The sequence below is a fragment of the Puccinia triticina genome, chromosome 2A, assembly GCF_026914185.1.
Source record: "Puccinia triticina chromosome 2A, complete sequence".
NCBI classification, from domain to species: domain Eukaryota; kingdom Fungi; phylum Basidiomycota; class Pucciniomycetes; order Pucciniales; family Pucciniaceae; genus Puccinia; species Puccinia triticina.
Window position 1 is genome coordinate 5,251,068 of NC_070559.1, and position 17,717 is coordinate 5,268,784.

General features: G+C 50.0%; 3 protein-coding genes across 3 annotated transcripts; 2 read left to right on the forward strand and 1 right to left on the reverse strand.

Annotated features, from left to right (window-relative positions):
• Positions 1 to 26: 26 nt before the first annotated feature.
• PtA15_2A572 (uncharacterized protein) lies at positions 27 to 2,850 on the forward strand (the record flags this gene model as incomplete). The annotated part of the gene is made up of 4 exons (XM_053166605.1): positions 27 to 153; positions 245 to 293; positions 374 to 646; positions 708 to 2,850. 4 exons carry the CDS (start codon positions 27 to 29, stop codon positions 2,848 to 2,850), a joined length of 2,592 nt encoding a protein of 863 aa, XP_053017810.1.
• A 1,151-nt stretch (positions 2,851 to 4,001) lies between these two features.
• PtA15_2A573 (uncharacterized protein) lies at positions 4,002 to 5,031 on the reverse strand (the record flags this gene model as incomplete). The annotated part of the gene is made up of 2 exons (XM_053166606.1): positions 4,002 to 4,321; positions 4,818 to 5,031. 2 exons carry the CDS (start codon positions 5,029 to 5,031, stop codon positions 4,002 to 4,004), a joined length of 534 nt encoding a protein of 177 aa, XP_053017811.1.
• Positions 5,032 to 5,284: 253 nt separating this feature from the next.
• PtA15_2A574 (uncharacterized protein) lies at positions 5,285 to 17,472 on the forward strand (the record flags this gene model as incomplete). The annotated part of the gene is made up of 9 exons (XM_053166607.1): positions 5,285 to 5,483; positions 5,551 to 5,625; positions 5,727 to 5,837; positions 5,904 to 5,978; positions 16,031 to 16,104; positions 16,256 to 16,366; positions 16,439 to 16,766; positions 16,850 to 17,173; positions 17,267 to 17,472. 9 exons carry the CDS (start codon positions 5,285 to 5,287, stop codon positions 17,470 to 17,472), a joined length of 1,503 nt encoding a protein of 500 aa, XP_053017812.1.
• Between the last annotated feature and the right edge of the window lie 245 nt (positions 17,473 to 17,717).

A 17,717-nucleotide genomic window follows, 5' to 3' on the forward strand; every position in this document is an offset into this window, starting at 1 on the left:
ACCTTGAGCAGCGTCTTGTTATAAAGATGGCTGAGCCGATAGTCCAGCCAGACTCCCCCCTGGCCGCCTACCTCGCATCTGTCGACGCCATGCCCCTCAGCCTGCTCACCACCATCCTCAGCAAACTACGGAGCTTCCTCAGCCTCAGCCTCAGCCTCCGCCGAGAACCAGAAACAGAACAGCCCCAGACCGAACACCTCTCCGAACGACTCAAGTATCTCATCTGTTCCTCCTTCCTGCTCAGCCCAGGCCTCCAGCCAGACTTCTACGACGCCCACCACACCCCCCCCAGAGTATCCGAACTCACACCCCCACCCCCACTCACCCGCACCACCCTCCGCCTCCTCAGACCCCACCCACGCACCATCCTCAGCATATCCACCCTGCTCATCCTCATCGGATACCACCTCTCCCCCCGCTGGGCACTCTGCTCGGCCCCCCTCATCGCACTCGCCCTCTGCCGCCCCAGAACCCACCTCCGACACATCCCCCACCGCAACCCACGCACCCGCCAGCTCCACATCCAGGCCGCCATCATCCCCGAGATCGCCAAGCTCGTCAACACCAGCCAGGCCCTCGACCTGCGCGTCAGCCGGGCCATCGGCGCCGTCAAGGAAATCGAATGCGTCGCACTCGGCCTGCGTCTGTCAGTCTCTCTTGCTCTCTCTCCCAGAAAAACATACACTGACTGACCTCCGCCCATCCAGATCAAACCCCATGCCCCCCGTCTCCCGCCTCGAAACCGCTGCCTTCCCCTTCGCCGGCCCCTCCGCCGACCCAGCCCCAGAAGACAGCCTGCACGCCCTAGGCCTCCGCAAAGTCCTCCAGCGCGTCCTCGACCAGGCCCGCCACCAGTTCGAGAACACCGCCGCCGAGCTCGAAGCCGTCATCCTCAGCCACATCCACAACCCCTCCCCCACAAGCCCCTCCTCCAACCCCTCAACCGTCTCCCCCGCCGCCTCCTCCTCCTCCTCCTCCTCCTCCGCATCCTCCTCCACCCTGGCCGCCCTCATGGAAATGTACGGCTGCTCCCGGCTCGACCCCCAAACCCTCAGGGGCTCGACCAACGAGCGCGCCCGCCGACAGGCCTGGCGCGCCAGCCTCCACTCGCGCATCCACGACAGCGCACCCCTTCTCTCGCCCGTCGCCGCCTCGAACGACCCCTTCCAGCTCGTCTCCACGCCCCCCAGCGCCAAGCGCCTCTCGCTCCAGCAAACCCCGCTCTCGCCCAGCCCGAGCCCCTCGGCCTTGGAGCACCATCTCGAGGCGCGCAGGCTGCTCGCGGCCCGCAAGCCGCGCTGCCGGAGCAGCTTCGGCACGCCCTCCCACTCCCACGAGTACCACCAGCTCAGATCCATCGACGCCAGCAGCAGCAGTCCGACGGAGCACTCCGCCCACCGCCGCTCCCCGCGCCCGGTCTCCTTCCACGCCGCCTCCCACTCGCCCACGCCTGCTGGCCCGGCCACCGCCCCCGACGGCCGCCGGGCCTCGCTGCTCATCCCTGTCGGCCGCTCTCCGAAGCCGAGGCCCAGCTCGATGTCCGCCACCTCCTCCTTCCGCACCCTCGCCTCCTCGAGCCCGATCAGCCATGCGCGCCGCTCGCCGGACCTCTACCCGGAGATCCATCTGCCCAGCAGCCCGCCGACGGCCACCGGCTCCGAGGAGCCCAGCTCGCCCCTCGTCGACCGAGTCGTCCCCTTCTCCCTCCTGGCGCTCCAGAACAGCTTCGAGCGCATGCACGTCTCCCGAAAACGTCTCATGTGCTGTCTCCTCGCACTCGACTTCACCCTCTTCACCCCACACACCCTGCCCATGTGGCAAGACACGCTCGAGACCGTCCAGGGCCTGCTCAAGACCGTCGACGCCCTCGCCGGCGAGCTGACCGCGGGGATGTCGGTCGAGTTCGGCCCGGGCTCCTTCGACACCGCCTCGCCCGACCACCGGCCGGCCACCCGGGACGACCCGAGCCACGCCCGTCGCAGGGACTCCCGCAAGCTGCAGGAACGCGGGCAGGAGGAGGATAGCGGCGGGTCGTGGGAAGGGCTGCGCGACTTCGGCCCGCCGATGGCCGAGGCGGACAAGAAGACGCGCAGACAGAGCGAGCTGATGGGGCAGATGCAGGCCATGGACCTCGCCCTCCGGACGATCGCGGCGAAGATGAAGGTGTGTGTGGAGGCGCTGGGCAAGGAGGGTCCGCGGGCGGTCGGGGTGCACGAGTCGATCCGGGGGGACCTGGAGCTTCTTGCGCGCGAATGGGACGCCAGTCGGGCCAAGATCCGGCTGCTCGTCGACGGCGACACTCCGCCCCCCGCTGCCGCCTCGGCCCGTCGGTCCCGGCTCAGACCGCACTCGCTCGACAGCAGTCTCAGCATCGAGTCGTCCGGCCCCGCCTCGTCGATCTCCTCCAGCGAGGCCCTCACGCCCGTCGGCGAGCACGCCCCGCCCGCGCTCTACGCCTCCAAAGCCGACGACAACGACGAGGAGGAGGAGGAGGACGAGGGCGCGCCGCTGTTGCGCACGGGGCCCCGGGCCTCCATGGCGCCCCCGCCGGGCCTCGAGGCCATCCTTGCGGGCGCCCTCCCCGCCGCCGTCGCCACGCCTCCGCGTCGGAGCCCCGACACCCCCCCGGCGCCGCCGACGAGGACGCTCAAGTTGTCCGCCGCCGAGCTGGCCGAACTCACCCGGTGCAGACGCCGCGAATCCGCCGCCTTCGCCCCCCGCCCCGCCTCCCTCATCGCCCTCCATCCCCCCGCCATCCCCGCCACCCCCCCGCCCGCCGTGGTGACCGAACTCAAGGACGTCCTCCTCGCGCTCAAGACCCGCAGGTCGTCCACCATCGACTCGCTCTAGTGTTTTGTTTTTCGTTTTCCTCGCGGCTGCTTGTGAACGGACCCGAGCCTGCTTTCGTCTTCGCCCTTTCTGCTGCACCCCTTTCTGTACTTACACCCCCTTACATATCCACCCTCTCTTCGCGCACAGCCTCTCTATCCACACACACACATATATATATGCTTATTTGTCTCGTGCACGCGTGCTGCTATGTTAACTTATCCGTCGTCTTCGTCATTAACGTATATATACCCGCGCTGCTGCTGAGTGCCCGACGGCCGTATCCTTGTCTGTCTGTGCGCTCCGATCCGCGTCTGGCCATCTGTGTCCGTCGTCACCCGCAGGCCTGAGCCGCCCGTTGTGTTCTTTTGTTCTCTTTCTTGGCGCGCGTGTCGGGCCCCGGGCAACCCACTTGTCCTGGCTCTTCGCGTGTGTGTGTGTGTGTGCACCGTGTGTGGGGGAGGCCGGCTGCGGCGCCCTCTCGGGGCCTCCGATTCAAAGCGTGTATTCCCACGAGACACTCTCAAAACCATGCAAAAAAGCAGCCTTGCATGCAGAATGGGAGGTGTTTTTATCATTTGTTGGCGGTTTAAGGCTTAGACCGGCCCCCTGAGAGTGCTGCACGAGGACAAACGGCGGCCTGTCGGCGCGCACGGTGTGCCCACAAAGGGTATTCCCAAGCAACACTCTTCGAAACATAATAGGAAAAAACTCTTGCCTTAGATGACTTGCCGTTGGCATTTAGAGAGCTCTAGATGCCCCTCTAGCTCCTAAATTAATACACCTACCAAAACAAAGTACAGCGCACATGAAAGCAATGAGCTACACTGTAGCTCATTGCTTTCATGGCTACAGGCTGATGAAAACATTTTCCTTGTTGCTGAAAATTGAGAGGTTGGGTGTGTGGATTGAGATCTGGGAGGCTCCCAGACTCGAAGAGAAGGCATCCAGTGGCAGGCCATCTTTATCATTTGCTGGGGGGTTTAAAGCTTAGACCCGCCGCCTGAAATCACTGCACAAGTACAATTATCGCACAGTCTGCATCTTCCGCAGCGCCCACAGACACTTTGCAGATGGCAGCCATTTGCAGGGGTTTCTTGAATGCAAAGGCTGCACGAGGTGGCTGTGGGCGGGTTGTGAAGAGATGAGCCTGTGGTGGATTCGGGAGGACGTCAATGGACCATGTTGCTCTGGGCGGTGAACCTGAGGACCAAAGGGAGACCGCGCGCCTCAGCTCCAGGGCGAAGCGAGGCGGACACACCTTCAGCGAGTGAGGATTCTGCTCGCATGGACGAGCCGTCCCGCGGGACGAATGCGCCCGTGCCTGCTTGGCCCGAGCAGCACACCGCCGCAACCCACAGCGCTGCCAGGCTCATGAATGGAGGCCGCATTGCATCTACTTCTGTGATGAACAGGTTGTTGTTTGCAGCAATAGAGCCGAGCTGGGTGGAATTGTAGTAGGCTGGCGTTCTGAGGATGGCGGACAATGATGCTGAGGATAGCGGGACAATGATGCTGAGCTTGTAGGCTCTATTTATATCCTATGGTTCGCCATGGCCTCTTATTTCCGAATGAGGTGGCCATGAAACACCGCCACTCGGGCGGAGCACTTTCCCCGCCAGGTTCTGGCACAATCACGAGCCGAAACTTGGAGAACCGCTTCATGAGGGTGTTTCATAGGATCCCTCGCCAGCCTTCCTTCCAACCGGCTCGATAAGGCTGGGAAGCGGGCGAATGGATTGGATCCCCGGCCGCTAACCCCAACCGTGATTCTCACCTCGGGGAAAACTTCAGTCCCCAATCGACTGATCCCCGGAATCTTCTTGATGTAAGTCTAACTTTGACCCAAGTGCAGACACGATTTTATTCTTCCCACTCCTGATGTAGCTTCATTATGCATAACTACCTGTTTTTTTTCCTTCTCGGCCCTACGGAAGCCGTTGGCTGTACTAGTCACCTGACAACGTGATTTCCCGAATCCTAGGGACTTAGCGAAGTTCGGCGCCATGGGGCCGCTTGCGATCCCAGGGCGCCGGACGGCTGCCGAACCGAATGGGCGTCCCCCTGCCGGTCCGTCCCAGTGACCATGACGGCCCGATGGCGGTAAGGCCTGTTTGCGTCGCGGGCTGACCTCACCTTGGTGGCCCCAAGCCAGGTGGTGACCCGGGATGTGCGTCGGGGGACGTCCATAACCGGTGGCATCCCTGTGTATGACAGGATACTGGATAGGCGCCACCGTAACTCTGGATCATCGTTGCGCACTCCTTGGCGCCTGTACTGCAGGGGCGCCGTCTGGGCGATGGGCTTTTTCTCGATCTGCCTCGCTGGGTAGTCATGTCAGCGCTGGCGGACTGCCTTGTCCGAAAACCGAGTGGTTCCTTCTCGTCATGGGTCCACATAAAACCTCTCCGGATCTTCTCATTTGGTCGGCTCCTTAATCACCTCCTCCCCAATGATGTTCAGCTCCAAGATCAGTGAAATTCTTTTTCGCTTAGCTATTCTGGGACCTCTGGTCACCACCATTGATGGCGAAGCAAAGTTCACCCTTCCCAAGAATTTACTATCACCGCCAACGGATCCTGTTCGTCATGCCACGGTCGACATCCAATGCGGGAACAACTACGGCACGTACCCAATGGGCAAAGGTTGGGTCTGTGAGCCTCCAATAATTTCCATCTGTTTCTTGATCTTTACTGACCAAATCCCTATCTTTGCTCGCAGCATGCACAAATTATGGCGCATGGCAATACAGATGTAAGGAAGAATCGTGTTACGTTGGACAAGATCGAACTAAGTGTAAGTCATTCCTCAGTATTCACTGAGCAATATTGTATGCCACACACAAAAAGAAACTCACATTCATAGGGTGACTTTTATGTACAATTGAAATCATCCAGTGGCTTCCAAGGAGCTCTACTTCTACGACTGCCAACGGCTAGGAATTGAAGAACTTCTTCCAAGGATACTGGCTGTGAGATACAAAGCGGCAAACCTGGCTGGTGCCATCGGTCAGTCATTCAGAACTACTGCGAGGATCCTATGTGGTCACTTATACCGTAACACTTCTCCAATAGAAATTATGGATACAAATGGCCAGGAATATAGCTGCCGATGGGTAAAGCCTACAGATCCGGGGAACGTCAGAGCTTGTAAGTGGAGGACTTTCTTTGGTTGTTGCAGGAAATTGACAGATCTCATTCCTTCTTGCAGCATGCTCACATTGTGAGGAGCACCGTTTCCTCTTTCCAATTCCTCCTCAAAGGAGCGAACTGTAAGGGAAATCCCACACCACAAACCCTCATAATTTTGCCAAAAAATAAAGTGGTTAAAGTAATTGTTTAAAAAATCAAATTCACATATTATTAGAAGACAATTTTTTCCCTTTGGATTTCACATCCTCCCCCCACTGAATTTTCTACACTTTACTTTTGTCCGAAATCCATGCTGATGACTCATTTCTGTGTAGTTCTTTAGCTTAGCTTTGTCGTTTCCATTTCTTTATGTTTTTCATACTTCTCTTTTCTATGTTTTTTTTTTGCTCTTGTTTTGCCTTTCCATCCCTGAATTTGTGTCCAAAAAACATCAATACATCTGCTTAAGTCTCCAAGTTTCAGTTTTGCAAATGGGAGGGAAAACAAAATTATGAGGAAAGATTGTAAATCTAATTCTGCATATAAGACACTATAGGAGGCCTCTGGCAGCATCTCGGAATGAAGGGGAAGGACAACAGAGGATTTAGAGGCAGCAGCAACTCTTCAAGCTCCAACTCAACACACATATCAAGGTTAGCCTTAGACTTGATCTTGTGGATGATCCCAGGGATCAACTTGTTGGTGCGCCACATTGAGTCCACAAATTCTTGCAGGATTAGCCAATATCTTTGGCACATGAAAATTCATGCGCCCATCCAAAGCCCCTAAGCATTGATCCACAATCATCAACACACTGGCAACCAGTCTTTCCCGGCACGGGTCATAATCACCGTTGTCATTGCTCCAGAGACAGCAGGAACATGATCCGCAGTGAGTTGCAAGCACATCTCAAGGAAATTGTAAGCAAATTTTGAACTTGTGGAAAAAAATGTGCACCAGTGTTAGTAACACTGGTTGTTACTGTCATGGGCCATGTGTGTCCGCCAAAAGAAACTTGCCACAGCAATGAAATCACACCTCCTAATCCAATCTCCTCTTTGAAAACATCAGTGATTAGAGCTCAGCCCCATGCTCATCAGAAACTGTTGAGATGATTGCAGCAGGCTTTCTGAGGGGGGTTCACTTAAGGCTGGGTTTGAAATAAGTCATCAAAACCATCACCTGCAGCTTTCACTTATCCTGAGAAAGCTACAAGGTTCTGGTGGGCAGCTCCCCTTTGGAAGCAATTCACCTTGCATAAACCTTCCTGAAGGCTGCATGAGCACATAAAATCAGCAGTGGATTTTTGTCAATAGGGGGTTCACGTTAGCCTGATTTCAAAATCAGTCAAAAAACCTTGTTAAAAATTGATGGCTGCTCATGCAGGTCTATGCAAGGATATTCTAGAAAATAAATAAAGTTCTCAGCAAGACCTCCCCTTTAAAGGCCTTGCTGAAGGGAATGCTTATGCAGTATTTTTTTTAGTTTATGCAGGAAGCGTGCATGAGATTTGAAACCATCCGTGACAAGCAGCCAAAATCAGGCAAACATGAACCCCCCTAATCATTGCTGCTCTTTGCAGCTATTGACAGGCACATGTCAGCTGCATGGTCTCATAAATTTTAAAAGTAAAGTTTGTTGAAAGTTAGGTGTCAAGTTGTTTGGATCTTCTAGCTACATGTGCTTAAAAAAGTTTAAAGGCAAAGTTTGCCTAAAGTCTGGTGCAAGGTTCAAATTAAAGTTAATTGGCACATAGTGAAACCAGAAAAATTGTGAAAAATGCAACAGTTCAACTTATGCAAAAGCTTGTCTGCCCAGGCAAAAAAACAGTTGGAACCAACAGATCAGAAGTCAAGCAAACCATATCTTTATGTAGAGGTATTTAATTCAAGACAGGAGAGCAGACAGCTGACTAGCATTCATTCACAAACCTTGATATTGGAAAGAGTACAAACTTCCCAAGTGATGAAACATGGACTTGGTTTAAAATTGGGTGCCTTTTTTGACAGTCCCTTCCCAACAGCAAATTGCGGAAAAAGGTGTACATATGTACATATGCCCAGGCAAAGAGTTGGGACCCAAAAGGACCCAAATATCAAAATTCAAACAAATCACATCGTTCTGTCAGTGGAAACCTTAACTCAAGACCAATGAGGTCAGCTGACTGGCAAGTTGTTCGCAAACCTTGAGTATAGAAAGAGTGCACACTCTCCGAGCGATTAACCGTGGACTTGGTGTAAAATTTCGTGCATTTATCGAAAGTCCCTCTCGTTCGATTGCAAGTCTTACACATGTATAAGTCCGGGCTCCGCATAGAGTCGGAACTGAATGATCAGAAGTCAAACAAATCACATCTTTCTGTAGAGACACTTGAACCCAAGACGGGAGAGCTCGGCTGACTCGCAATGTATTCGGAAAATCTTAATAGAAAAAGTACAGGTTTCCCGAGCGATTAAACGTGGACTGGGTTTAAAATCTCTAAACTCAGATAGATCCAAGGCACTTGAATCCGGATTCACCCATCAGCCTGAGGTCTGCCAATACGTATAAATGTCTCACTGATTGTTTGATTTTCGAAGACTCCAGAGTCCCAGCTCATCTTCGGCCAGTCACGGTAAACTGCCTTCATTTCCCAGACTTCTACTGGCTCATCAGTCACCCAAATTGGCCCGTAAAGTCACTGGCCTAGCCTCCAAGTCGTATACAGAGCACTAGCCAAATTCCTTGATCTTCAATCGTATCCTCTGAATGCTGCTGTTCCAGAAGTCTCGCCGTGGAAAACTTCCTTGGCTTTTCTCCCTCAGCTTGGCCCTTTTAACGCAGACACTGGGTACAACAGCGATTGAAGTGATCCAATGTGGAAAGTGCAATCTAAGCGTGACTGGTGAGTCGTCAACGATGCCGTGCCCGAAGTTGAAGAAATGTGGAATCCACACGTGCGGGAACATGAATCGATCTGCAACTGCCTGGAGATGCACTTGTGGTTGGTATAAATCCAAACCGACTGGCACATGCAATCAGTGTGGGGCCGAGTGTGCTTGCAAGGTATCCACAGACAGTTATACCAAAAAACTTTCCAGACAAGGTTAGTAAAACAGATCTGGTTCTTATCTATGTATGTTGAAAGTGTTTGAAATCTGGACAATATGTGTCAATGAATTCCTTTCTCCATGGGATGCTCATATTTCACACCAGATCTCTAGAGTTTCAGTGGCTGTAAAATATGACATTCTACAATTTAAAAATGCATTTCTCTGCATAAAAGATGTAAAATTGAGGGCTAATACTGATTGAGTGAACATCTTGACATCTTCTCATAGCATCATCCAGCCATTGGGATTGGGAGTAGAGCTGATCAACACAATATATTCAAGCAATTCAAATGTTTTCAGGAATCACTATCACAGAAAACTCAAGTCCACACATTTTATTCTTTATACAAGTGTTAACTTTTAACTTAGTATATTTAGACTCAGCATGTAAGCAAGTCAAGGAATATTACTACTTGGTATTCACTTACCCCTTCCCCTAAGTGTGTCAGTGAGACTGTTCAACTTCAGTTCAACTTCAAGTCTTTTTTCTCATACTCTTTTTCATAACCTAAGTAGTTATTATTTCTTCACAGATCACCAGAGATCATGATCACTCCTCTGCAACAGATTCACCATCACATCCATCATTCATATCTAGTTTATGATACTTGTTAAATTGCATTCATTCTTCTCATTTCTTAATGGTATCAGGAATTCAAAAAATGAAACTATGAAATTTACCGTTTTGGCACATCATTCCAAGATGAAACTTTCATAAAATTCAGGATGTAAACGGGTTGGTTTTGGGTTGCAAAACAGCGCCCAAACCCAACCCAAAATTTAGCGCGGGTTGGGTTAGGTCGTGGCAGATTTGAAAATATGCTGCCCAAACCCAACCCAACCCAACATCATACTATTTTGGGTTGGGTCTTGGGTCAACCCAACCTACTAGGCACCAAAAGCCCCCAACTTGACTGTTGGAGGAGTCTTAGTTGGGTTGCAGACTGACCTGATTAGAAAATAGGCTGCCCAAACCCAACCCAACAATTTTACAAGTTGGGTTTGGGTCATGTCATTTTCTTTAAGAATGTGCCCAAACCCAACCCAAAACCCAACAGGTATTGGGTTTGTTTTGGGTTGACCCAACCCATTTGCACCCTGAAATAGAATTGAAATTTTGAATTTTTGGGCAGAGGATTGACTGGTACCAGTTTTTGCCATTTGGGCACTCCATACAAACATGTTGTATTTTCCCTGCATGTATAGTGGTTAAAACTTCAGAGACATTCTATAACCGCTCCTCATAAATCAGTTGCAATTTTTTGAAATTGCTTCACTTCATCCAATTTTATTGAATTCACACAATCATGGCACCTCAGAGCATCTCCAACGGATAGGGTTGTTGACGCCATGGGGTGAGGCGCGCCAAGATGCCCCCCCCCCCCCTGGGGCCCCAAAAATCTCAAGAACTGGGGTTGGCGTGCACCTGACTTACCTGTGAAAGTAGGGTAAGTCACCCAGGAACCCACTTTGAGAGAATGTTGCAACAGCAGTGCCTGCCACAGGAAGATGTGCCAGCTTACAGTACCAGGGGGGAATGTGTGGCACTCTCTAGAGAGTGCCATACCATATTTTCTTTCTGTAACCCTTTCTGATATCACCTGTTCAAACATGTTTGATTTTGGCTTCAAATAATTTGATGCTATGTTCAACTGAGGCTGAACTTTGATCAAACCAATGGTGGCCACAGTCACACTGTTAATTGAGTGGAGGTTACATCCACTCCACGGTTGGCGCACATTGGGATTCTACACCAACAGGGTTGTACTGGCAAATATATTCAGGGTTTGGACTCCCCTCTGCCAATTCAGGTTCAGTTTCATCACACTCATTTGTCTATGTTTTCTTTGGTTCTCTCTTTTTCTGGTTATGTTTTACTTTTCTCTCTCACTCCTCTTGTCTTTCCTATGCTCTGTGAGCTGCCTCCGCTTTGGGAGTTCTGTTCTCTGGCTGTTGTTTGGTTTTGGATTGTTGCATGGTGGTTGTGTTGGTTTTTCTGTTTGTTTTTGGTGCCTTTTTGTTGTCATAGCAGCAGAAATTTGTGTCAGACACAAGGGTCAGGCGCACACTGCTCATCCCTATACTGTATTTCAAGTTCTGCTAGAGCAAGTACAAGGTCCCCCATGAAATTCCATCCAAATCCAAGGAGGATACCCTGATTTTCTGAGAATTATTGATCCTGAACCTGAATCTTCCTGAGTTTGGCCAAGTTTTTGAGCCTATTCACTGATCCCTTTCCACATCTCTGACCTCCAATCCTGCAATCTTCATAGTTTGAACCTTGTGCCTCCCTTCTCTGCCTCTCTGAAATTTTCTTTGGCTGGGTATACTCAGTTCAGCTCAGTTTTTATTTCTGATAGAGATGGTCACTTTGAATCCAGAAACCTGTGCATGTTTGGATACCCGCGAACTGTTTTAGTCTTTTCTGGAAATCCGCATCCGCATCCAACAGCGGATACCCGCCCCTCAAAACCCGCTTATCAATGTTTGGTGTACAGGGGCACGTACACCAAGAAACCCGGTCCTCAGTATTTGAAAGGGTTTGAATGGAATTGAAAACCAGCTCCAACTTGACTCTATTTATTTCTGGAACTATTTTAGAACACATTTACAACTACCCTGCAAAGCAATGGATGACTTCCCGTCATCATTTAGAGAGCTCTAGATGCCTCTCTAAATCCTAAATTAAGACACCTATCAAAAACTCAACCAGTGCACATGAAAGTAATGAACTGTAGGGCTAGGAAAACATTTCCCTTTTTGTCGAAAATTAAGGATTTGGGTGTGTAAATTGAGATCTGGGAGGCTCCCAGACTCGATGGGAAGTCCTCCAATATAGAATACTTGGCAGAAACAGGGGATTTTCCATTCAAATGATGTATTCCAATTTATCATGAGTTTCATAAATTCCAAAAAGTCCAAGATATTTCAATGTGTCACAAAAACATGCACCTCTACGTTTGTGTGACACATTCTCTTGGCATGATATGTCTGTGTGATGGTTTACATGTCACACAAATGTGCGTGTGTATGTTTGTGTGACACAATCACTGCCAGAATAATTGGCTGGGCTGAGTTTATCCCAGTTAAACTGGGATGCACTCAAACAATTTAAACTTGGGTGATCTCAACTGATGAAATATAAATCCAAGGTACCCCCCTTGGGTTTATATTTGGTTGGTTGAGATCAACCAATTTTAAATCGGTTGAGTGCATCCCAGTTAAACTGGGATGACTTCAACCCAGCCAAATATGCTGGCCGTGAATGTGTCACACAAACCTGCACATTTTATATGTTTGTGTGAAAGTTGGCCCCTCAGCCAACGCAAGCCAAAGTCAAACTGCTACCAGAGCAACATCAGACCTCCAGCAGTCTCACTACACTCCATCCTAAGTTTTAACCATGTGTAATAGAAACAATTTTAGAGGAGCTTGAAGCTTTTTGGTGTGCACCCTGAAAATAAATAAAAAAACATCTTCAGAGAAACCTACTGGGTATGGGCTTACAAAGAGGTCAAAAATCATGATCATCAAAACATGAGGAACTTTGGTATAGATTGAGGATCAAGTAAACCTTAAAATTGACTTGGCCTTGTTTCCAGCATAGGTATGGCATAAATTTTACACATACATTACACATTACATCTAAGTAGTATTGTTCCAGGTCTTATCAGGTTATGTTGTGGCAGATGTAAAATTGCCTTCAAACCAGCATCCAACTGATATCCATCCAAATCTATGACAGAACTCCCCCAGCTTCAAGTACTGAGAATTCCTGCAGAGCAGAGATTCCTCAGTTCAGAATTTACCCAGCCCATTACTCTTTTGGCCTTCAATACCATCAAATACTACAACCAGGGCTTTCTGGATTCCTTTCCTTTTTATTATCATTATTCCCCTTCACAGCTCAACCTTGCCAATACCGGATAGGTTTGAGCTGCACACACGCGCTGTACCTACACTAGACCTGAGACTTGTTGTATCTATCACGTTCCACAGCTTCCTCCCATTTGGGGAATCCGGGGAGATCCTCACACTCTCCCCATCTAGAAATCTACATGGTTTGCAGTTGCACCTATAGACACAAACCTTCTCTCCCGACAACAATCATAACACTCTCTTCCCTCATCTTAGGAGTCATTAGACTTTGGTTGCAGAATCCAACCAGCCCCTCCAGATGGAGGCTGTCATTGGAGGCGTGGTTTTTCTCTTCCTGCTAAAAAGGCAAAGTGGTTGTGATTTGCTGTTAGTCAGCCGTTACCCGTTAAGTTTTGTGTAAGGTACCATCACTTTAGAGACGCGCCCTGACAGCGCACAAATAGCGGGAATAAAGTGTTTTGGCACTGCATTATTTTATAGCAAAAGTGTGGCTTTTTGCATTCTGTGAGCTACATTTAGACGTAGTGCAGCGTGTTGTGGCTGTGCTACCAATTTTTGGCAGGGGTACGAAGCGGGTACTCAGTGAGTACCCGCTTTGTACTCACTGCCACTGTGAAAAAAACTCAAGAAACTGCTGTCAATTGACATGCAATATTACCAAGGCGCCTTTGTAATATTGCAAGTCAACTGGCAGCAGTTTTCACAGTGTGCTCTGCGCTGAAACGGGCGCTTTTTGTCACGCAGTGTACTAGCCTTTCACCGTTGGCACTGAGACTGCAGTATTCTTGAAGAAACAAAATGCCTGCCTCAGTGGCCAGCCCTGTCAGTGTAAGTCCCAACAAAATACTTAGCACACCCACAATATGAGATTTGAAGATGAAGGCTATACAATATATTGTACTTGAGCTTTAGCACCAAGCAAAGGAACGATTCGCGTGGGGTGATCCACGACAAAAACACAATTGTATCAGCACCGCAACGTTACCAAGGGATTGTAGTTGCATTTTTGGTGCTATGTGACGCATGACGCCAGTCGTCCGACTCTCTTGTCAATATTCAAAGCTGAATACTGCTGAGAGAAGGGCAAAATAATGCGTCATTCCAATTCGCTCCACCCTCCAGCAGCTAAAGATTAGAATGGCATCCAACAGAAATCTATGCATCAACTGCTATCACCCGACCTCACTTTCCCCTGAGACGGAAATTACGCGCGAAAATAATTTCTCTCCGCGAATGCAACCGGGACACATCAATCCAAATATTGGATGTTTATCCAAAGATACGGGGACATAAAGCAAAGTGTCGATGTTCTGTTGCACTGCTGAGCACGTACAAGCACATATTATGTGTGGTGCAGTGTCTACTTATTGTTGGACTGAGGTTCTAGAAGAGCTAACAAAAGTAATGGCTCCACTTTACATCTTGCCTGACTGAAGTGGTTTCTCTCACTCTCAGACTCTCAGTCGTCGTCGCTTGGGTCTAGGCGTACGAGTACCACCTGATCTAAAGGTATAAATAATACTCCAGTGGGACTTGAAACATTTTTCCCCCATCCAAGTCACTCACTTCCCTCCAACTCCCCCGAACAATATACTCACATACCTATTACATCTATACAACTCCATCCGCTTTCAAGAACCCCTCCTTTTCCCCTCACAACAAAATTATACCACAATAATAAAATGGGTGAAGTGAGCAAGGGCTCTGCTAGATTCAAAGATTCTCAATAATACCAGGTTGAAAATTGATTTGTTTTTTGTTAACATTTCTTCCTCCGCCCAAACAAATTTTGCCTACATAGGTTATCGACTTGTCACAGTTTTGTGGGCTGATAGACCTCGACGACGGCGGAAATTTGGTGGAAGAGGTAATAAGGATTTACCTGGAACACTCGGCTGAGTCAATCAATCAAATGAAGGAGTTCTTGTAAGTTTTGCTCCAAACTGCTCAACTTTCCACGCTTCTTGCATGGCTTCAAGCCACGTACTTGATTATCGATCGTGTAGAAAAGGATATCAATAAATCAGCAGGGAGCCCAGTGCTGACTAGTTCGTCATTGTCGAACCTATCTTTCGAAGGGAACAAAATGATTATCTGAACTTAGGGCAAGAAGCGCTAAGACTGCGAAACTCGGTAAGCCAAAAACACAGCAAAAGCAATCGAAGGGCTCTCGTTTGTATGACTGATTGACTTTTGATGATTAATACGACTTCAAGGCATGTGCAATGGGGGCCATCCAAGTAGATGCACTGTGTGATCAAGTGCATGTCCAGTGCAGGTTGGGGCCGACGAGTTGGAACAATGGGCACGGCCAACTCGAGCAAAAGATTAGGCGTCTCGAACAAGAAAACAGACGCGCTCAACTCTGGATGATGGAATACCTAGAGCTCCGGCACTGACCATCTCAATCAGACATCAAGTTTTCTCCAATAAGTCACAACTTCTCACCTTAGAGCCTTGGACAATTCTGTCCTTGTATTGGATGAATGTCCTTTTCTATGGGTAATTTTGCCTCGTGATGTAGCCTTCTTAGAAAATATTTTTCTTGTATTTATGCCCATGTACCACCGGATACGAAGTTTAAAAGGAAAAGTATAACTCTGGAGTAGCTTGGAAGGGTGGTCCAAAAACTCGGGTGTTTTTTGTAGATTGTCGTGGAAATTCTTTGACGCGAAGTAGGATATAAACCTGTATATCTGGACGAAGTGCCCATTAAACATTTGAGGAACAAGTGAGCGTCTCACATAGCCAAGTTCTGGAGTTTCAATCATAGTTTTAAGCGCGCTATTTTGGCAAGGCGCATTATCCGTGGGAGGGAATAGTGATGAGTGTAAATGACTGGGGAAAAGAGGAAGCAGCAGCCTTAATAAGAGACTGTGGCGAGGGTGAGAGGTCCAACACCACACACCCTGTGAGGTGAGCTGTGCAGTGTGAGTGCGATAAAGAAAACCCTGCCTCCTTGAGCCTGGGGGCATGGAGCTTGCGTAGCTTGGTTGTGTTTTTTAAGGGTGTGCTTCCGGGGCAAAGAACAGCCCAGCGGCTGACACCCCGTGGCCCTAGCCCCGCCTATGTAGCTCTCACTTGCTCCACGACCACCAGCCACCGCACTTGCACCACATCCATCTCGGGAAGCGACTGGGACTTGTGACCGTCAAACATCATCCATCAGCATGGTCAGTCATCCTCCACTGAACTTGCTTCCTTGCCTTCCAAAGACTTATCTGACATACTTGCCCCAGCCGCTCTGACGATCATCCATCTATCTTGCTTCCCGCCTCTTTACTGGCCACCCTTACCCCCGTGCCGAACGTCCGACCGATTCAGCATGGCGTCAAGAGGAGCAAGGCGGCCAGTTCGCAGCCCATACCAATGACGGCCGAGGAAGACGCCCAGCTGGCTGAATACAAGCAACTGAACCAACAGCTACTAGACCGAGTTCAGTGCCGTTCCCCACCCCTTGTCTATTGCCCTACACTTATTCTCCGTGGCGCCTTCTATCTCTGACAGCATGCACGCAAAGGGTACTCGGAATCGGACTCTCTCTCGCTGAGCACCATGGTACTGAGGATCAACCCCGAACATGCAACCGCTTGGTCGTTTCGTAGACATTGTCTGCTAGCCCTTCGCTCTCAAGCCGATCCCGATCAAGACAGTCAGGCATTTGACCATGCGCTCCGGGACGAGCTCCCACTGACACTGGCCTCCTTCCAGCGCAATCCAAAGGCTTACCCGATCTGGGAGCATCGGAAGTGGGTTCTGGGCCAGATGGCTGACGCAGACTGGCAGGCAGAGTTGGCCCTGCTTGAAAAGTTGTTTAAGCTCGATGGCCGAAACTGTGAGCGGGCTGGCCCACTCAGAACGCGTCTGGCTAGCCAGCAACACTCACACATCCTTTACCTTTTTCCTCCATCACAACAGTCCACGCCTGGGACTATCGGCGCTATGTGATTTCGAGAATCAAGCAGAGCCAGCCCTCGGAGACGCTCGACGCCGAAGAACTGGCCTTTAGTGGACAGCAGATCGAGGCGAACTTTTCCAACTTTTCTGCCTGGCACTATCGCTCCAAACTCCTACAATCCCAGCTGGATCAGTACGACCAAGCTCATGATACGGATGGTGGTCAGGATCGAAAGAAGAAAGAAGACATCTTGGTAGCCGAGTTGGAGTGGGTTCGCGGTGCGCTCTGGATCGATCCTAATGACCAGAGCGCATGGCTCTTCCACCGCTGGTTGCTGAGCCAAAGTCAGTCGGCCCGCCCCGCATTATACCTACCCCGGGAATCTCGAGAAAAAGAATCTAATTTGAATTTCCCATCGATATCCGTTGTCACTCTAGCACAAGACGAGCAGATCCTGGCGGCCGAGCACGCCTCAATCGCTGAGCTACTCGAAGTCGAGCCCGACGCCAAATGGGCCATCGCTGCTCTCATCCGGGCTCGCCCCGCAGAGCATGCCCACCTACTTGAACGTCTGATCACGCTCGACCCGCTCCGCAGACAACGGTATCTCGACCTTGTCCAGCCCAATCCCAAGGCGGATTGACCTCTCTTCTTCTCTTTTTGTATACGGATAAGCTCCCATTGGTGTTAAATTCCTCAGATAATCTTGTCGTTTTGGACGTTTTTCTTGTTAGTTCTCTTTTTGTCTCCTTCATATTGTCGTTGCAAGCTTTCACCTCAACTATAATCACATGCGCAAACCATCTCATCACTCGATTCTCTCTCTGCAGACTTTATAATCCATCTTCAAAAGCGCATCAACTCATGTGATGGAGAAGCTCGGTAAAA